This window comes from Acanthaster planci, linkage group LG17 (assembly GCF_054643075.1).
Source record: "Acanthaster planci isolate LZ-2023a linkage group LG17, COTS_SCS, whole genome shotgun sequence".
Classification (NCBI taxonomy): domain Eukaryota; kingdom Metazoa; phylum Echinodermata; class Asteroidea; order Valvatida; family Acanthasteridae; genus Acanthaster; species Acanthaster planci.
This window is the reverse complement of record NC_141793.1, coordinates 9,098,125-9,120,018: the sequence shown is the minus strand read 5'-3', so window position 1 is coordinate 9,120,018 and position 21,894 is coordinate 9,098,125. Positions and strand designations below refer to the sequence as shown.

General features: G+C 42.6%; 3 protein-coding genes across 3 annotated transcripts; all 3 read right to left on the bottom strand.

Moving 5' to 3' along the window:
* Positions 1-1,058: 1,058 nt before the first annotated feature.
* Positions 1,059-6,184, bottom strand: LOC110985535 (melatonin receptor type 1A-like). The gene has a single exon (XM_022246616.2). The coding sequence runs from the start codon at positions 3,439-3,441 to the stop codon at positions 2,350-2,352; it is 1,092 nt and encodes a 363-aa protein (XP_022102308.2). The 5' UTR covers positions 3,442-6,184; the 3' UTR covers positions 1,059-2,349.
* Positions 6,185-6,201: 17 nt separating this feature from the next.
* Positions 6,202-13,697, bottom strand: LOC110985532 (melatonin receptor type 1B-B-like). Its single transcript, XM_087147747.1, has one exon. The coding sequence runs from the start codon at positions 13,695-13,697 to the stop codon at positions 12,684-12,686; it is 1,014 nt and encodes a 337-aa protein (XP_087003873.1). The 3' UTR covers positions 6,202-12,683.
* On the bottom strand, positions 13,522-20,733 carry LOC110985530 (NACHT, LRR and PYD domains-containing protein 12-like). The gene is made up of 3 exons (XM_022246611.2): positions 19,853-20,733; positions 18,187-18,465; positions 13,522-17,886 (listed from the first exon to the last, which is right to left on the bottom strand). Exons 1-3 carry the CDS (start codon positions 19,854-19,856, stop codon positions 15,401-15,403), a joined length of 2,769 nt encoding a protein of 922 aa, XP_022102303.2. The 5' UTR covers positions 19,857-20,733; the 3' UTR covers positions 13,522-15,400.
* Between the last annotated feature and the right edge of the window lie 1,161 nt (positions 20,734-21,894).

Below are 21,894 nucleotides of genomic sequence, written 5' to 3'. Positions count from 1 at the left end.
ACAAGTTTTTTTTCAGCCCTAAAATGTCACACGATTCATAAAATTCCACGAAACTTGGTGTCAGATGTCCAACACCCCCCCCCTTGACCACATACCAGAAGACATATGAATATTTCCAACATTTGTGGGCAAAAGGCACATTGAGTGGTGAAGTTACCACACCGAATTATGGAATTGCCAAAAGACAGTGAAACTGTATACAAAGTGGTGGAATAACAAAGCCGACAATGTAGCATCAGAGCGAGCAAGGATAGCAAGGGCGTGTACATCATTGTCCAATCCAGTAAGCGCAGTGTACATATGACATCGTGCATGGACAGGGTTTGCCCGTAATGTTTTTCTCACTTGCCAGCCGGACCAGCATGGATAGCTTTTTACTAGCCCGTAAGCAGAATTTTCACTAGTCCGCGTCTTCCCCCAAATTTCAACATTCTTTTTGGCACTAGTGTTTTCTGCTCCAACATCATGCATAACAGTGTGCACTCGGTGCTGACTGTTGTTTAATTGTCGATGAGTAATCATAAATGGCCATGGAAGTTATGAATTTCCAGAATGTTCATGAGTATAACTCTATTCAAGCAAATTAAATATAAATCACAGATATGCCAGAAAATTGAAATAAATGTTTCTGTGAGGTGACATAATTCGTTGGGAGTCGTTTTGCTGAAGTCCCTACAATGTTCTTATTCAGCTACAGGCCATGATGTAGTGTATGAACAACCTGGCCGGGATTACATGTACATTGCAAGGATGCGAACATTGTGATTGGGGTGATCAGTGCACATTTACACCTGTCACCACCACAGTAAGAAGACAGGTAATGTTACTTTTTATGAGACATTCAGATAATGGTCCGTAAAGGATTAGCCCCACCGCAAAGTTAATGAGGAAGGCCCCCTAGATGGGCTCACTGCATTTTCACGGTGTTTTCACTTGACCTCAAGGTGTCGGCAAGGGGTCACAACCGGCATTATTTTCACGGTGTTTTCACCATGTGAACTGCCATGAAGTTGCAGTGAAAAAACAATTTCCCAGTGAAACTGCAAATTAACTGCAAATTCATGGTGCTGAAATTGATAGTGTAATTCCAAGGTTTTCCACTCTCTAGCAGTTTCTGTCAAAGTTATCACCTCTACCTCTGAGATGTAATTGCGCTTGAGTAGAACATTAGACACTTCTGAAGTCTAAAGAAGTGTTGGTGTCGTTTATGACAATTATTCGCTCAACCATAAACTATATGTATAACCATTGCAGTTACCGTTCACTAAACAACACAGCCAAATAATTTGAGATCAATCAACTTAGACCCTGATCAATCTTCCCCTCAATTCAGTTGTCCAAAATTGGGTGTCATTGTCACTTGCCTTAACGACACAAATTTCCACTCTTGTCGTAGAAAGTTCTCTTTTATCTCTCAGGTACAAACTTATCTTCATTTTGAAACCCTATCTCTATGATGACGAATACTCCTAGGTTCATGTTCGAATGCAGCAAGGAAACAGGGCTAAAATAGAGATTGACACAAAAATGCAATACTAGTTTAACCTCAAATGGCACTTTTAGCAAACATTTCCATAGACTATATATTGTAATATATCGATCGTAATAACAAAGTGCATGCGCATTTGCACATCCGCTGATTTTTCCTAATCGAGTTGCTGGAACAGTTATGTGGCCTTTTGGCAAAATGACTGTGGCAAGACTATAAGAGAGACAAACTGGCAGTGACTAGTCCAACGGATACTGCTGGGGATACTTTCGTTTCAGTTACTGAAGGCACTGTAGCTCTCTTTAAAAGCCGATCAAAAGCGAACAAAGCCGCAAAAGCGAAAAAGTAAGAACCGGCCTTGTCAGCCACATCATTCAAAAATGGTGACATGTCAGTGTTTGGGGTGTCCATTTAGGATAGAAGGAGGGAGTTAGAGACCCTTTCATGTCACGCCAAGTCAATACATGTCCAAGTGTCTGGAATTATCCACACGAGCAGAGGTTGGAGTCCACGTTGCCTTGTTTTTTATGGCGGCTGTGAAGCGACTAGCACCAAACCAGAGCCTATTAAGCTGCCCCGTGAAAGCCATTTAACCCCTGGGATGCTACTGCCTGGGGAATGTGCCGACAAGACCTTGTTATCTTTTGTTGTCTTGGTCTGATCAAATTGGGTTCCAAAGTAAAGATGAAATAATGACATTACAACAATTTTAGCCACCACAGTTAAACACACTTTGAAAATATCAAGAAAATCACTGTGTTTTCGCTTCCTACTCAGCGAATAGCTTCAGGCAGCCGTGATCTGTAACATTATGAGCAGGTCCTGTGTCAAACATTCCCAGCAGTGGCACGTCTCACACTTTATTCAACTGGTGTGACTTCGCGACCGTTCTGTCTCGTCGAAGTTGAGGTGCTGACTGTCCTCTGAGAATGTGCACGACTTCGGGAAATATTTTGCCATTTACAACCAACCATGGCGCTAAACGCTTCCTTAAAGTGAGGATGGGACGTGGCGTAAATGACAGGATTGATCCATATGTTGCAGTACAAGATTGCGATAGAGTACATGGTCAAGCGCATCCCCCACTCGTACCCTTGCTGAGTGACGGCAAGAAAGTACGGACACTGGCAGATGACATAGGCTAGGACGATGTACGCGAGATTCTTGGTGACCGCTATCTTCCTCTTCCACTGGCTCTGCTGTTTGGCGCGATTCGAACCACCGATCGAGCCCGAGACGGTGGGGGCATCGTACGCGGTCATCCGTCGAGAGGTCTTGAGTACATAGCGATAAATCGAGAAGTAGCAGCTTATGATGACACAGAGCTGTATGGGGAAAAAACAGACACTAAATATCACGGCAAGCAGAGTTGTGTAGGGGTTGGCCTTGACCCAGCCGCAAGCACTGTAGACAGGTTCGTACCCATGCTCACCGTAGTCGGTCAAGAGAGCTATGGAGATGATGACAAGGGGAAACGCCCAAGAAAAGATAACCATGCAGGCGATGTTTCGGCGGGTGTAGATGCGTCTGGCGGTTGAGCCCGATTTGGTGATACCAATCCACCTGTTAACAGCGATGAGGGCCAGATTGTTGATACTACAGCCGTAACTGACATGGAGTATCGCGCTGGTGGTCACACAAATCCAGTAGGCTTGGGGCAGAGGCCACCCGTCCAGGCTCAATATGGCAACCGACTCCCAGGGCAAGAAGATCGAAGAGATTAAGTCACTGACGCTTAGGTTGACCACGAACACATTGGTGACCGTACGGAGTCTCTTTGACAAGACGACGGCAAGGATCACGAAAGTGTTACCAAGCACTCCCATTATAGCCGCCGTGATGTACATCGCTGCGAACAATTGTCTCTCGCCGTAGGATCTGTACGCTCGGAAAGTTTCTTGTGTGCTTAACGTTGGCCACCCAGTGCCATCTGTACTCGTAGTGTTCTCCATACTTGGAACCAACACTATGTACAAACCATAGCATAGGATTTTCCTTGCACGGGGCCGTTCACTAGAGTCCAACACACTTCTCGATTATTCAGATGTGCTCAGGTAGTTTGGTCAGTTTGTTGAATTTACTGTTAAGCCGCAGTCAGCACCAGCAAACCGCGCTCACAAAGTTCTTGTTGACGCCGTGCTCTAATGCATGGGCATGTACATGTACTTTTGAAAACGGTTGCCAGTGTGCATCAGATGGCCAGTTCCAGTGACGTGACTCCCGAAACCTGTGTAGCATCCAGGAACAAAAACGACAATTTGATAGGACGGCCAATCTGCCTATCGTCTTCACGGCGTACAGATAATTACTCGATATACATTAAAAATGAGCATGGCTAAAATAGCACTGGCGCCAGGTGTAGATACGTGCATCCACATGAAACATTTCATTCATGACAAATTATTACCACGCAAACAGGATTTTCGCCCTTTGCCATAAGTGGACAAAAGGTGCCGTTGGAGTGTAACGACGTTGCATTGTCACGACACAAATGAGGTGGATATTATGCATTGCTCCTCGATTTATACTGAAAAGAGCGCTGAAAAAATGGCCAACACGAACAGCAGTCCATATTCATTTAAATTCCAAATGTGTGTGCTACAGTTGAAGTGATGACCTGCTTGCCGGCCGCTGGGTTGTATATGACAGCATTTTCAGCGTAATCGTCGTCGTGGTAGTGCATCACAAAATTGTTATAAGGGCTCAGAAATGGTCTTTAATCAGAATATACGGAGTCCCGCTTTAGGCTGAGGAAGCTTCCACGTTACGATGAAAGAACCAAAGACGGGCACAGAACCCATTAGACTGCGCAGGGGAGGGGCGATATTTTAAGGGGGTGCGTCAATAGAGCAGGAGTGATGTCTCTGGTGGAGCGTGCCCCGACGGTAGAAATCAGGGAAAAGTATTTTCAAACGTGAAAGGAGCTTAATTTCAGCCACCTCACAAGATAGGGATCTCCCCCTCCCGCTGAACTCGGCTGTCCCAGGCCCAATTTATTTAGTTCATCTCCCATTGGATGCTGATTTCTTAAGCGAAGAGATGGGACTTGACAATTATTTTTATTTATATTTTTCACGCTTCAAAAAATTTAGTGCCCACCCAATTCTATGCACGTGTAATACATACGGAGTTGCGGGGAGTCGATCATCCAAGCTCATTTTATAAAAAAGCATTTTTTTCGGTAGTAAAAGTCCTACGCTTGAAAAACACTTGAAGGAAAAATAAATATCCAGTCAGCTGCTCAGAAAATTGCGGACCATTTGGCCAGCCGGCGACTCAAAACACTACGACATCGGTGATAACTACAGGCTTACACTGAAATCGCAATAGCAATTACCCCAAACAGGAGCATTAGTATAGAAGAAAAATGCATCTTGGTAGTAGAAGAATGCTCACGGATTCTGGCTTTATTGTAATTGTTCAAGTCAAACTTAAATTCTTAACGATGAACTGTACTTGCTAATCATGCAGAACAAACAGATTTGAAGCTCATTGTAGGCTATGTATTAAGGGAAGAGGGTACGGACACCGTAGCAGTTACTTTTTACATTTAGGTCTGCAGGTGTAACGAACGCGAACCATTGATTGTTTTCTCCAAATATTACAACCCCCTAAATGAAATTGCAAAATACTGATTGTTGTTCATGATTTACCAGTAAATGAAATAGAAATAAAAAAATAGAACATGATTAGAGACAGCAAAGACTGAAAGCTAGAAAATGTGATTTTTCGTTCCACTGCTAGACATATTATTAGCAGCCGTGAATGAGAAACCATGCGTTATGTCCATGCATCAATGAAAATATAAGTCCTCAATAATTGACAAAGCATTCCAATTATTAGTGACACTAATTACTTTTGTGTAGAAATGCAGTACAGCGAAGTTAATAACTTGTTGCCATAGCAACGTCTTGCAACAGAAGCATTAGTGGCCATGGTTGATGTTACGACAATGTTCAGTCGTCGCTCATTGCTTGTTTTTGGGTGTGTCTTCAATTACACCCCAGTTTATTGAGCCCAAAGTATTTTGATAAAACGAAAACCGCTCTTACCTTTTCAATTAGAATTTAAATATTCTGGACTGAAAAAATTACGAGATTGGATTGGGTTGTGCCTGTACACCACGGTTACATTGTAATCTCACACTGATCCTTTATTTTCCAAACATAAGATGTCGAAAATCAAAGACGTTTACTTTCATCATCCTTATGCATCAATTTGTTGCTGGTTCTCTACCATCCATCAATTAATGTGCTTTTCACCACGAATCTTGATATGCATTCTCGTTATACATGTGTACTCGTCAAAGCGCAAATTTTTATCTGCCATTAATGCGTACATCTTTGGCTAAAAAAACAATCCGATATGAAGGACCAAGTTTATGGAACTCTTTGGATGAGAAACTGAAAGCCACGAAAAATTCGCGAATCTTCAAACTGAACTTCAAAAAGATCATATTGAATGATTACTATCAATAATTATTGACTGTGGAATTGATTAGCTTTATCTATAATCTTCCAGGGTTCTTATTCTCTGTCATTTTTCCTATTCATCTTTTTTTATTTCAAACTTAGGTAATTGTTTACTGACATACAGAGTAAGTGTCAAGGCTGTGAAGTGTTTGTCTTTTGTGTGTGGTAGTTAATTAAAAGTAGCTATAAGTTGCTTAAAGGGCCCACAATCATAAGCTTTGCTTTTTAGTGGGTACCTCCACGGCTTCCCCCCCCCCCCCCCGTATTTATATAGTGTTTGAAAATTGAGATTGTATGTATGCAAAACTGTGGAAATCAATGAACAATGTACAAATCGCGACCTCTCCAACCCTTCAAAAAGGCCCAAACCAAAGACATTTTCTCGTTAGACCTTTAATGATGAGGCGCCTCCCGGCATTGTCGCTGTGATGCCAGCACAGCGTAGCCTCTGTAACAGATGCTCGGGCGCTGACGAGCGCTTACGGCATGTGTGCAGATTCCACGATTAATTATGCAAAGCGTTATCCCACTGAACCCCAGATTTTGACCAATCAACGGGCGTTTATGCTGTCGTACCTTTAGCTGAAAATGATGACGCATGCATGAACGTAATTGTCGACGCCAGGAATTTGTTTATGTTTTGTTTTTTGTTTCCCCCCACTGTTGATTCCGCAAGATTTTCAATATTTGTTAGAACACTTTAATGGAGGTTTGTAAGCTTATTCTTGTCATGTTTGACCGAATCCGATTGAGAACCGTAGCTTGAAGTTATGTTGAATCTGATCAATTCATAACATAGGAGGACACGTTGTATCGACGCCGTCGCCTGCCAAGTCAACAGACAAAATTTGACCAATCAATATCACCCGCCACCATCCGACGGAAAAATAGTTTGTAGAAGCTCTGATTGGCTGATAAGCTGCGTTGCATAAAATTTGCACGCACGCACACAAGTGTGTATTTGCCTGCAACTGGGGACCCCCTATTGTTCCTCTTTTGTTTGTACTCTAACTTTTTTACAAGACCACCCATATGTTTTGTACACAGTTGTCAATCGGGGACCCTAGCTCTGTCAATCGGGGACCTTATTGTCCTCTATTGTTCAGGGTCCCCAATTGAATGCAGAAACAAACTCATGTATTACACACTCGTAGGGGGCACAACACATCGGGAGTAGGGCGAGTGAGCCTACCGCTGAGGACGAGTCATGCACGATTTACCGGTTGTCACAATTGACAGCATTGGATTTGTAGTCGAGACAAGATAGGGCATGCTGTCTTTTCGGGCCGACAAACTATTTGGGCAGAATGGCCTGTTGAAATACTGTCCTGGACTCGGTGTCCAGTTGGACATGTGCTGTACGTTGGGGATGTCGTTTGTGACAATCTCCTGATCTGGGGGATTCTAAAAGAACACTGACAGTGCTCAAAGTGTTTAGAAAAGTCTTAATCGTTAACACACCCTTCAAGTTTTTTGTTTTCGCTCATCCTTGAGTTTTCAAGGAAAAAATGTGAACTATTTAGACCATGACATGCCGGCATTATTTTTGCATTCACTTAGAGGTTGTAGACCAGTAAATATAAGCTTCCATAAACGACAGTAGTAAATATCCCCACTTCAAAACTCAGGAAAAGATTGAGTTTTTCAGGTGTTCAAGACACATTTCAAATTAAAGCTCATTTCCTCATCATTCATTTTCCTCTCAATAACGAATAACTTCAAGGCATTTATCTCCAGAGATGATTAACCCCACAAAACTGTCAGGAGGCCCATTGTAATTTTCAAAATTGATGCCTACGCTCCATTACTGAATCAAGCAGTTGGAGGGCCCTCTTTTTCCCAATACTTTCAGAAACACAAGCTGTTACTCCTGCTTGGATTCCACCCTTCTTGTTCACAAACCATCAAGTCCACGTGCCAGGAAATGCTCTACTAGCAGAGAATTGGATAGCATGCAAATCGTATAATATATGGATTAAACTTTATAAATGAGGGAGTTCTGGTGAATATAGATGAAAAAACACTCTTTATTTTTTCAGTTACTATTTTGATATCAATTATCGCAGTGATTCATATATTAATGATTGCAATTAAATTAATATTAGCGCCCACATACCGAACGATGAGATGCTGTGTATTGTTACCTACACCGTGTAGGCCATCAGGGCGTGGTTGGGTTTTCAGGGGGACCGTGTCGCTGTGGATTTCTAAATCTAATTACAAGCCATTCATAGGAAAAACGAGCACCAACAAATGTAGTTCGGTTGGTGCGTGAGGTTTAGAAAATGGTATACTGCAGTATGCTTCTTGAAGGTCCACTCCAATAGCGGTTAATCGTACGATTTGTACCTTTTTCCTCGTAAAACATTACATCTCGAAGAACTCCACTGAAGTGACGATTATGACAAAAAAATTCATTCCCCAAAACAGCCTCTATCTATCAACAAAGACATAAATTGGCACATTGAGTTGCTTGTTTCATATATAAAGGTATAACATTCAAAAAAAGGAAATTCCACTTCAAATCCTTGAACAAAGAAAGTATAAGTTTATTGATTTTTACACAAACGTCAGAATGAAAGCTTTTGTTAGTTCTTGAGATATAACTGAAATCGTTTCCTCTCTTTTTGGCAATGTCCCCTAATTATTTCCAACAGAAACATGGTGATCTATGTATAGTGAACTGTGTGCAGCAGATGGACGAGCAAAGTCCAGTTGTGTGTGCGACAATGTCGCTTCGCATTTTAAAGCTCTTTTCTGCGACTCGAGGGGGGAATTAATCAGTAAATTTATGTGTTTTTATAATTCATCATGCAGCATTTTTCCATTATCCAACACGATGTGATTCGATCATTTAAACCTAAATTTCTTCTATCTAGACAATTCATTTTCATATCAGTCACTCTTAGATTAAAACTGGTAAAAGACAGACGCTCGTTACCTGTTAACCTTTCATATAGAATTAATGCATTTATTACTGTCTTCAATAATTCTTTTTTCAAATTAATTTTCCGTAGTTTATTTCCAATGTTCTATAATTTTGTCCACTGTTGTCTTAGTACGACGCCCAAATGTAGGTAGGCCAATCCTACACTCTATTCATGGGTTGGCCCTACTGAAACAAGGTTAAGTATTTATTTTTGAAACTTGAGAGTGGAATTAAGAGCAATAAAAATGATTTAAAGTCAAATTGGTACCGGTCTACTCTGATAGATAATTTCAAATCTGTGATTCGACATACATCATTGTTTTGGACCAGAATTGGAAAAAATACTGAAATGGTGGCTTGGAACACACGTCAATCATAAAATAGTCTGGTACCATCTTAGTCCACCGTTGGCAACCTACGAAGCCAATTGAGGCAATAAGATCGGAGATGGTTTCCATCTAAAGGAAGGCCTATATAAGATGCCAACGGAATTGCACATTCTCTTGGCATGCGTATGGAAAGAGAATTACTATCCCATTTTATGTGGAGGTATGGAGGTACAGGTGTAAAGTAGTGCGCTCTGCTGCGAATTGCAAGGTGTGGTTATTTAAGGGTTGGAATGTTGGGCGTTGCCAATCGCAGGCACCGTGCTATACAATTCACTTTTTCATTTTGGAGTTTCCTATATATATTTAAATATATCAACAGAATATTCTTTCAATATCTTACTCGATAATATGTCGAATATTTGAGACCCTTGGGTTTATATGGTTTAATGCCTGATCGCCTTCATGGGTGTCAGATAGGAATTTGCCAGAATTTTTGCCCCGGTGTTTCTTTTGAGGTTTTTACCTCTGTTTTTCGCCTATCTCAGGTTCTCATAAGGGGCTGTCATAGATTAAGTTTACGTTAATTTGTCGAATATGCAATGTAAGTTGTGTGATATAAACAGTTACAAGCGTCGATGATCATTCTTGGAATAAAACAGTTGTAAAATATACCCGGTGGCCACGGTGGTGTTGGTTTGTCGGAGCTGTAATGAGATGACCAACGAGAGAGCAACCATACAATCTGCGGTTGTAGATGCAACATGTTGTGGCATGTCAACCACGGGTTCATATCTATGAGAGATTAAGTGGTGCTACCGCATCCAATGCTTGCATTTATTTCCACCGTATAGTAGCCACTCAAATCCTCGAAAATTTGGAAACGGCCAGCTATTTTTATAGAGGGATCCCAATACGACGCTTTTAGCGTCGATCTGCGCACTTCCGCGTTTGAAAACGAGGCTGTATGTGTCAGCTTCAATTCTTAATACGATCAGACGATTGAAAGTAAGGAGTTAAGACACAAAATACACACAGGTATGTTAAATTCAGACTTTTCAGGCTCCAAATTTTTGTTGAAGAGCCTTTCAGAATGACTCGGCGCTTAAAATCAAAGGAAAAAACAATGGCAATTTACCGCGAACAAGCGTACCTGCGATGGTCGTGTATCTTGTGCAGTGGGCGTGGTTTAAACTGAAGTGGTATCACACTTACGAACCGGATACTGCATGTACTGTGTGGACTCCGCGGGCGCGCGCAATCAAGTTCAACACAGAGCACGTCGGTTTTGATACGGATATGCGCAGACGGGGCTGATGTGAAATTCATCTATTGAGAACAGTGAATGCCTGCCAAGTTACATGCGCGAAAGTGAATTAACTGTGACGTTACCTAGTTACCCAGGAAGACACTGTTGACCGGGCGGAGCGTTCTGCTTTTTAAGAACAGCAATAGTCCCTGAATACTCTTCCACGCATGTGATTCAAAATATGGGGCAGAGAGAACCCCCCCCCGCCTTGCGTTGGTCATTGATTGATCGGAATCTCAGGAATTCTTTACAGACTTTCAGGGGGGGTGTTAGGTAACAATAGTCCAGAGTGTGTATAGGGATGGGGGGTACAAGGCTATGTGCTGGTCATTGTTAGGTTCATTGTTTTTAAGATTTCATAAAGTTATTCGATTCGTACTCAAAAAACTCTATACTGACGCTCACAAGCTCACAGCTTCTTCCTGCACGACATAATTTTTTGATCTAAACAGTTGGCAAAGGTAATACTTTACTGTACACGGCAACCGAGATCGGTGTTTCATCGTTGCAGATAATAAAGGGTAACTCTAACATGAATGATCTAAGGCCGAATGATTCAGGGCACTTTCGAGAGGGCAAGACTTCAATTAAGTAGTCGCTCTTAATTGTACTGAAAGTGCACTGTAACTGATGTTCTAAAACACAAAGCACGGAGTTGACAGTTATTACTTTGATTTATTACCGTACTCATGCAAATCTTCTCATTAATTACAAACCACGGCCTTGGATTTCATTTTTACAGATAAAACATAGCTGTTGAGGGTTCCTGTGCACTTTGATAGGGAGGGTGACTGTCGAATCTCGATCTTTCTCGATTAGAATATTCCTGAACTGAATAAATATAATTTACCATGGTCCCCTTTTGAAAGAAACAATGCCCTAGCAATAAAAGAGAACAAAGTCAAAAAGGGAAAACGGAAACTTGGTCTGATTCAAAACGAAAATAGATGATAGTACCTTCCCGATCGGAAGACACAAGCCCACACTCTATTAGCTTTGCAATGTTATTTGTGGCGGAATATGCCGATAGACACTTCTAATCTCGTTTTATATTTCGTTTTGACAGTGAAGTCATTGCGTTGAAAATAGTTCTAACATTACGGTAGCCAGCATAAATTGCCACAATTATCAAACCATCTATGAAGACACAACAAAATGCGTTAAAAAACTGGACCAACCTTACCACTTCCGACCCCCAAAGTTACCACTTGATGACAGAAAATGCGAGAATTAGCATACGTGTAAACACGTATAATTACACCACAACGTCAAACTGTGTTTGAAACAAGCCAGTGTAACAGGTATAAGCTGAGACAGCTGAGAAAATGCCCTCTCTTGATTACAGAAGGCGTCTACGTCAACCGATTCATATCATTCATATTGTGTCTGCTGGTTCTAAAATAATTTGTAGTTGGTAGAAACACTGTTGTTGAAAGGAACCAGGAAATAGACACATTTTTATAAATTTTACTAAAAACCCTTGAACCTTTTTTAAATTTTTTTGTTTTGCAATTTTAACCCATATTTTGATGCTTTTCTGGTTTTATGCTAATGCTATTTGCACATTCATGAGCAGAACTATGATGTCATCCAAGGCGCTGAATCTCAAAGTTGCGCTGATTTGTGCACAGAAAATTTAGATATTTTTGACCACTGCTATTGCAGATTTCATTTTCTTTGGCAATTTATTGCTGTGTAAGTATATGACAATAATCCAGCAAAAATCCTTTTCACAGAAATGTTCCCAGGTAGCAAATTTGGGATTCACAATTTGAACTTGAAAACATGCAACCTGAACAATGTCTTCCTGGATTTACATCAAGGCAAAAGTGCTCTCACTTGTCCAGAAATGCTTGGTCTATTTTTAATGTTTGAAAAAGCGCACCGTTCAGTTCACGTAACTCAAAAAAGATGTCAGACAGTCTTCATACATGGAAGAAGAGTACAGAGATACACAAAAAAGTGATTCTAAGAAAATTCATTTCCTGGTTCCTTTATGCTGTTAGTGTCATATTACAGATTGCTGATGCTGCACTTTAAAGCGGAAGCGATACAAAATGTATACTTTTATAGCCATAGCAAAGCAAAAGTTTCATTACAACAGCTAGGAGAGACTCGAAAGAAGTGAAATAAGTTAGAACTGCTTTCTGAAAGTAGGCTATTTGCGGCAAAACATGTCGTTAAAAGTTTCTTTGAAATCCGGATGGGAAACGGCGTATATAATAGGGTTGATGCTACTGTTGAGGAATAGAATAGCTACCGCATACATGGTCATACGGATCGCCCAATCGCTTGCCTGTTGACTGATTGCAATGACAAAGGGCAACTGACAGATGATGAATGCCGACACAATGTAGACGAGATTCTTGGTGACAGCAATCCGCCTCTTCCACAATTTCCTTCGCACCTCCCGCTCAAGAGAGCAGACCCCACCAGAAACACTGTCAATCTCGAGTCGAGCCATAGTTTTCGACTTCTTACGGACGTACCAGAAGATGGACGCATAGCAGAAAACAAGGATGACGAACTGGATCGGGGAAAAGCACATACTGAACACAAAACTATATGTCAATGAATTGTTATTTGCCCTCACAAAGCCACAGACACTGTACAACGGTTCGTATCCAAGTTCACCGAAGTCGGACAAGAGGGGTATCAAGATCAGGCTCAAAGGGAAAGCCCAGGAGAAAACCAACATGCAGGCGATGTTCCGTCGGCTGTAAATACGACGTGCTGTAGCTTTTGGCTTAGTGATGCCGATCCACCTGTTGAGGGCTATGAGGGTTAAATTGTTGAAACTACTACCGTAGCTAAGACAGAGGACTGCTATGCTGGTGACACAAATCCAGTTAGCATGGGACAGCCATTTATCGCCTTCGTCCAACACAGCGACCGCCTCCCATGGCTGGAACAGGCAAGCCAGCAGGTCGCTGACACTGAGGTTGGCCACGAACACGTTCGTCACCGTGCGGAGCTTCTTTGACTTGAACATGGCGGCGATGACCAAACAGTTGCCGACTGCCCCCACCACGGCGGAAATGATACACAAAGATGCAATGATTTGTCGTTCGTAGTAATGCATGTACGCTCTGGATGTTGTCGGTCCTGGAGACATATCTGGGATCTTGTAATCGGTTTCATTTGAGTTCAGTGCGGTGAAAAGACGGTGCATTCTGAGAAACCTGCGAATTGATTAAAGACTAAGGCCAGGTATATTCATATAGCGTTTTCTCTCTAATGCTGCGCTGATCAGACTTGGACACACCCACCGTTTTCCTCTTTCTGGAATTTTACTGCACTCAGCAAAACAGATTTTCGTCCACACGATGTCCTCTCTTCGAAGTATTTTCAAAACTTGCCGATTAATGGCGAACTGCAAATTCACAGAACGCCGACTCACTTGAATACGGAACTGAGTTGTACAGCAGCACAGATCTTAAGAGCAACAAGAGCAGAAATACCGATAGCAGACCGGCTTAACACTCGTTCCAGATGAAACAACAGCAAGCTAAAGATGATTAATTTACTCGCGTTTAGCTTCAATCAATCTTGTGCCGTAAATGAGCAAACGAATGCGTGGGTAAGGCTTAAACTGTAGCAAACTCCCAGTCGTGTGGCTACAGAAACATGAGGCGGTGTCAACACAGATGTTGGGACCACTTGTATATATTTAAAATGTTAATTATTTCTTTTATTCGTGTCCGCTTAACGCAAGCACATACGTAGATTGCCTCCGTTGTGTTTGTATGCCTTGTGCTTTATTGAATTGTGCGGTGCCACGCAGTTCCCAACGACAGAACAATGCATGCACTCTTTTAAAAGCGTAGTAATCATTAACTCTTTACTGAGTTTAATCAGTCCAGAAAAAGACCTGAGATCTGGCAAAGTTTTGTTGTTTTCTTGGCAGGTGGAGAGCGGGCCAAGGAAATGTATTACTCTCAAAGAAGAAATAGTAATTATTCAACATTAAGCCATTTCATGGAGAAATTAACAAACACCATCAGACGCATGATTCTTTTGAACAGGAAATAACCACTTAATGGGGGTGGGTTACAATATTAAACCACAATACAGCATCTTAACATTAATTTATTTACATTATCAGTTCTTCGGTTGTGGGTTGATTTGATGATAGATTTGCCAGATTTGTTGAAAGAGCTAGCGCAAACGCTCAAGTTATCTTTTAACCACAATTAAGTGCACATAGCAATTTTCGCATCTAGGGGTTTAAAATACTTAGACATTTAGTTTGATGGATCTTTGAGCCCTCAATTCTTACGTGCCTGAGATTCGGTTTAACATTTTGCAGCAGGTGTTCCCAGAAATCTTGTGAAAACAGACCAAATAGGAATTGAGAATGCACAAATGATCACTGCATTGACGTACCATAAATGGTTCTGGGTTGAGGTCAATCTACTCGTAGCAACTGTTAGACCTTAATATCAGACACAATTAAAGGTACGGTCCATCATTTTTAATTTGTGTATTATGTTCCTTCAGGCCACAAAATGACTCAAAATCTAAAGAAGGATGCCTCAGAACAAACCTTATGAAGTTTTAGCTCATTGGGTACTGTACAGCTTGAGGAAAAAACAATATTCTAGAATTTCAATTTCAGAATAAAAGTTTCAGAGTCATGATTTGTAATGCGCCTGGGTTCAGCGGCTGGAAAATACGCTATGCCACGTACTGAATCTGTATTTCAATTACTAGCAGTCATGTCCCACCTGTGTTTGAGGGGATTTACCACTACACTCTCGGTTTAAACTTAAAGTGCGAAGTTTACAAGTGTATAAGGTAAATGTCTCTTAATGTTACACAGTCGTTACACAAGAAAGGGTTGGCCTCTGCATACGGCAAAGTTGACCCACTAGCCTACAATTGAGACGTCCAACCGAAGACGTCGTAGCTCAAGAGAAGGTATGTATCTCCTGGGACTTTCATGCACACCATGAATTTGATGTCATCTGTGTTACCGAAGTCATTGTGAAGCAGATGCAGCTTCCTCAAGTTCTTCGCAGAAGGCAGTAACATGGACAGAGTGTCGGCGTCGCTATCCTTCAAGCCGCAGTAATCAAGATGCAGCGTGTCTAGGTGCGGAACCACTGGGGCAAGGACATTCAGTCGGCCGTGCATGTTGTTATTGCTCAGGCTCAGCCTTTTCAGGCTTTGCCCTGCCGATAGGAGCTTTGCGAGGGACTCCACGTCATCATCGAGGATACCACATTTAGACAATTCCAGCATTTCCAGGGAGGGGCCAATAAATACCAAATTTTGGAATAACCCATGCAGACTGTTACCGGAAAGGGTCAGAGCTTTGAGGCTGGAAGCCCCTGACAGGATATCGCATAATGTATTGATGTCTGCAGAGAGAAGACCAGAGTTAGTCAACGACAAGGAAACTACCGCTCGAGCATGTGGCCGTAAGCTACCCATCCAACCGTGCATATCGATACCAAGCAGATGGATGTGAGTCATATTGACTTGTTGCGAAATAAATCGAGGCACTAGTGAGCTAGTTTGACCAGAAGACCGGCTGGCAGGATTGTCAAAGAAGTACACCGTCGTCAACTTTCTCAGGCAGGGGATCTGGACGGATGTTTCTTCCCCGGGAGTGCCCTGCGGTCCCTTGTGACAAATCAGATCCTGAAGATTAGGTGTGTGGCTGAGCATAGCCATCAGAAGACTCATTTCTGTCGAAGAAGCGCATTCAACGCTAAGCGTCTTCACGCTTGTCAGGCACCGAACGTTTTGCAAGAAGCAGTGGGCAGCGAGGAGATCTTCACCTTTGAGATTAGGAAACGACGTCACGTCTGACAGAAAGCTTGCCAGCTTTTTAGACCCAGCTTCAAATGCGAGCATCAACCTCAGGCGCTGGGACTGGCTCCTCTCGAAGTACAAATTGTGTTTCTCGAGTTTCTGCACATGACGGAGGATCATCTTTGCTGCTTGTGTGCTCTTCCCACAGCAAAACCGAAGCAGGTACTCCGTGTCACCTACTCTGTCAACAGTGACGCATTTGATGTACTTCTTAAACTGCTTCTTACTGGTCTTGGCGAGTTCAGCCAAGTAAAACGCTGCACAAAGCTCTTGAAAACTCTTATGCAAAAACGAGACCGTCGATTCAGCCTTTAAACCCGCTGCTACAGTGTCACTAATCAGTAGTCCAATGTCGCAGGCCTTAACAATATCTTCTTGGGAGAAGTCATCCGCAGAGAAGACAAGTCTTTCTCCTCCGCTGTCTAGTAATCCCTGGAGTGCCACCTGCCCCAACCTGTTCATGAGCTGATGCGGTAGCTGACTTTGATTTGACAAAGGAACTCCGTGCTTGGTAGCTTGGTGCATGAGAAGAATTTCGACAACGTTTTCGTACAGCTCGGTCAATCTCTTTGGCAGTCCAGACTCGGCCTCCCGTACGAGGCACATCATTAGCAGTAACAGAGGGATCTCAGCCAAGTGGCGAAGACTTGTTGAGGCTTCCATCTCGGATATAAGTTGCGCCTGGTTTTGTAGACTGGCGAAGTACTTCTTGATATAGCTGTCTCTCTCTTTGGGGGCAAAACCGGTGATCTCAACACAAGCAAAGTGGGGATAGCATTTAAGAAGCTGACTTGCTCTGTGATGCCTGCTAGTAACTATGACACAGCAACGTCTCAGTGCCCTTCCTTTCAGCACATCCATCAAGTAGTTGTCTCCCTCCCTCTCCTCAAAGACACTCGCCGGCAGCTCGTCTAGACCGTCCAAGAGAAAGAGAACCTTTTCTTGTTGACTCTCGATGTAATCTTTCAGGCCAACTTTTGACACCTTAGTATCCTGGGCAAGAATTTGGCCGCAAATGCTGTCCACAATGCCCGTGTCATTGATCATCTTGTTAAGCTTGAGAGGAAACAACAATGTAAATTTGGAGAACGATGACCTGAGCTTTTCTGGTTGTTCCTGGTGTGATTTTACAGCCTCTGCCTCAGACTGAGATTTTTCTTCCTCCCAGTCTTCTAGACTTGACCAATCATAGGTAACTTTCTTGATAACTGTCGATTTCCCAGAACCAGGCTTACCCTTCAGCAACACCCTGTACTTGCCCGGACCATCTAGACCCACCAGCTCGCCGTGGGATTGAAGGCGAGCTTTCTCACTCCCTTGCAAAGAATCCCTCTCTGGTGGGTCAGCTGATTGTGGCGACTGCCTGTGCGACTGATCATTTTTGTCAGCCATGTATAGATCAACGTAGATTTCGCTCATATCTCTCACCCAAGCCGGAAACAGAGGATGGGTAGGTACTTTACAGGTTGTGTTTTTGTAATGTTCAATCAGCTCAGCACGGAGAGCTCTGATGTCAAAATTTGTACTCGAAGTGCTTGTTTCTGTTAATTAAATGAACCAACATTACGTTATGGAATACACCCCCAAACTATTGTCGCAGTGTGTAAATCTTCTATGCACAAGATACTATCGAATTTTTGTTTCATAACTCTGACACTATCGAGGTTGAAACAGAATGTATTTCTTTAGGGGTACAAATTCTGCTTTGAATATCTATACACTAAGAAAAACACTGCATTTTATGTGTGCATTTTTTCCTTTGTTTTTGTTTCCTGATGAGTTTGCCTCTCTCTGATCTGAGACCCCTTTGTATCGGCGCCGTGCTTTTTGTCGGGACTTACTTTGATCTGCTAGCATTTCCTCTGCCAAGTCGGTCCGGCCAACGCTCTTGAGAGCTTCAGCAAGGATGGAAATGACGTCATCATCCCGTCCTTGCATCCTCCGCCAGGTGAGCAACATTTCTATGATCTGGTTGATCGTGTGCAGCGGATTGTTGGCCCTGATGGTGTCTAGTTTTTCAGCGGTTACACCAATGCGGAGCGCCAATTGTTTCCACTCCTTCCCCAGCTTTCCAGCCAATATCGATACAGCGATGTCATCAAGGGGCGCCCTGGAAGGCTCTAAAGGTTTGTTCAGAAAGGAAGAAAATACATGCGCGATTTCACAGATGTACCCTGCCTAAACACCTTGCACTACTGGTGTGTTCGATTACTCAAGGAAGGGTTGCACGAAAACGTTAGACTATAAGCCATTATACATAACACGTGATATATTCGTGTCTTCCCTGGGTGTTAAGCCTCCGATACCCCCTCCTAAATGGGGTGGGGGGTTAGAGGCCAACCTGACACGCGTGCTCAATAAGGGGAGCTCAGTGGCAACTGAAAATGGCAACAAATGTATAAATGAATCGGATAATGACGTCGCTCCTGTGATCACCCTTGATGGGTTTTACAGTTTGGAAATGAGTGTTCTGCACACATAACCTTTGACCTTACTCCGAACTTTACAAAATGAAAAAGAGATTGAGGTTCGATTCCATGCATGTCGTGGCTACAACGTCTATAAATCTTGGACGAGACGAGGAATCTCATTGCACCGTACCATTCATTGTTTCAGTTGCACATATTCCTTCAGTCGTAGACTTGGCTTGGACGGTATATATATAGGGACTGGCGAATTATCACTGCGACCAGGCAGAAATAAATATTGTTTACTTAATTTTCTTTACGTGTGAATACGTTGGGAGGGCAACGATCATGCTTACATCGGTGTGTGGTTAAGCATCTCGCATTCGCTGTGCATAATCATCAGCATGCTGAAGATTTAATGTGTATAGGGGAGCGTATAAGGGAAACATGCAAAGAAAATCAAGTTACTATCTCACTGCAGCGAGACAGTAGGCCTAACGCGTAAATATTGCAAGTGGCCCTTTTAGGCTTCCGTACAGTGAAACTATCCTGCCCTCTTGACACAAAGTTGACGATGACCCAGTAATTGCTGTCTGCTTCCGTGTTTGTGTCAGTCACAACAAATGTTTCCAAATATCGTTTGGGACTGTGTGGTATCCATATAGGCTTTAGCAAAGTGTACACCAATTCGGTCCCATGTTCGCTGGACCAGAAGTTATATTTACGGAGGTTAAAAAGTTAGAGATGTACAAGCTTTACCACTAGTCACTGCAGGTGTTCATGCCAGTTGACCACTGTAGTTTCCCGAAGATAAGCCCTTATACCCAAGTGCTTTGTTTGCAACCCTACAAACTGTACGTTAATGATTGTACTTCACAGAGGGGCTCAGTTTCACATCAAAATAATTGGGAACTAATTCGGCGCCTATATCGTTCACCGCTAATGTCATCGTTCTGATCCACTGCGTGACGAGTGGTGACATCGTGTGCCGGCTTATTGGTGCGTGCAGCTGTCTTTTTTACCTGAGTCATCCGGGGGTAATCACGGGTAGAGACCCTATATATTCACCTTCAAGTTCAGAAAGTTAATAAAACCTCACCCATAATGATTGCTTGTTCTATCTCGAGTAGTTCAACCTCTCGGTGTACTGAATTGTGATGTCCATCATTGCAGGTGTTGAGTGATATCTTTTTGGGAATGTCCTCATTCTGCTCGTAATTTTTCCTCGTGGCCCATGATTGCACGATAGTTATTACACTGCAGAAGCACAAGTAGGCATACCATCTATTCAAATGTTGCTCATCCGCTTTGACGGGAAATTCATGCCTGCCCTAATTCCTCGTGGTCTTCCTACTTCCTGATCTTTTTCATTCATCGTGGACTTCCACTCCTCTACTTAATACGGGGCTCTCGAAGTGCCATTCGACTGGATAATATTTGGATGACGGCATATTACTGGCAAAATGATACGCAGACCACGAACATTTACTGTTGCTTCACGACAATGTGTGAGTGGCCCGCGTTTGACTAGGTGTGGTCGTTATGATGGGCTGAGTTTTTTCTGCCGATTATTTGAGTCTATGTTTTTGGAAACTTCTTTTCCTTATTGTAAGATGTTCCTGGAAACTTAGAGTCATTTCTGAAAATAAATCCTGTATGAAGGTAGGGCTAAGGAGCTATGGCGATAGCACTAGTAAGGGACTTAAACTTATGACTCCACTGTAAAAATGTTTTAGAGCCTCTTCAACGCCTTCCTGGTAACACCTTATGAACGTGTGGTGTATAATACTAATTTAAACATGTTGTGGCGTTTATTTGTTAACCAAATACTTGTTGGTGCGTTGATAAATTTAGACAAAATATGTAGATGTTAATAACAAGACAAAAAATACACTTTCATCGGTTGGTAACATTTTCTGAACACCCAAACACGTTTATTTCCCAAAGGGTATTTCATCTAAATGGTCACATGTTTCCAATGAATGCAAAGACGCATTCATACAATGGCCGTTGGTTTTAACAGTGTTGAGACTTTATTTATGGAACTTCTGTATCACACTAGTGACCTGCTTGTCCGTGGAACGATTGGTCAAAGTTCCTTTTTTAACGAGGAAGTGTGAGATAGATCTAATTTCGGGGACCACATTCTGAGAACTGCGTCAACAACACAGAATTCGGGGGGAGGGTCTATCGGGAGTCAGCTCGCACCCCTTGCCGTTGTGCCTGTATGATACCGAAGTTTGTTGGAGGTAGCAGCGTGACTAAGGTGGGCTTAAGGGGAACGCACGCCACCCATGATAAATTGTCGCCCCCACTTGCATATCCTGATGTGATCACGATTATGTACATGTATATGTCCAACATCCAGTCAGCCCCCCACTATTAAGCCCCCTGCTCCCCCCCCCGTGTTCGGAATCCTGCCTACGCCGCTGGTTGGAGGTGATTCGCCGCTTGTTCAAAGGCGTATTTGTGCCGTCAAACTTCAGTTTTCTTCATTTGAGGAGTTGTATTGCGTTGATGAGCCTGCCTGAGTCTTTGCCCGTAAGGTCGTCTTAAGAACTTACTTGTGCACTACCGTCGACTATTAACTGTCAACTTCTGGATATACTCGTCGTCGAGATTTGGAGTGTTATTGTCATTAATTAATCAATCCCATCGTGTCTTTGTTCTTAATATCAGTGTGATCTAGTTTGATCTATTTGCTGTATCCGGCTTGTGAATATTTTGCCGTGGCGCCGGCATAAATTCCAACAAATATTCTGCCGGTAGTCTGTTCTGATTGATCCATGCTTATGACGTCACCGTTGCCCTCAATTACTGACATTCCATATTGTGTATGTTTCACCTATTGAGGTAAAATTTTGTTTTTACTACAAACGAAAAGTAAAAGTGGGTCATGTTAGGGACCGCGCTACGTCCAGGTACATGTACATCAAGAGCGCTGATGTCATAAGCATGGACCAACCAGAACAAAGTTACCACTAGAACAGCGTTCGGGAACTTTTGTCAGCGACAGCAAACTATTCATACATTGCCTTTTACAATCAGCGTAGGAAGTGTGCACGTCAGTGCATCACCCCTGGTTCAGACTACCTGGAGACTCAAGCCAAACGAAATTTTATAAAATTGTATTGAGAGCAG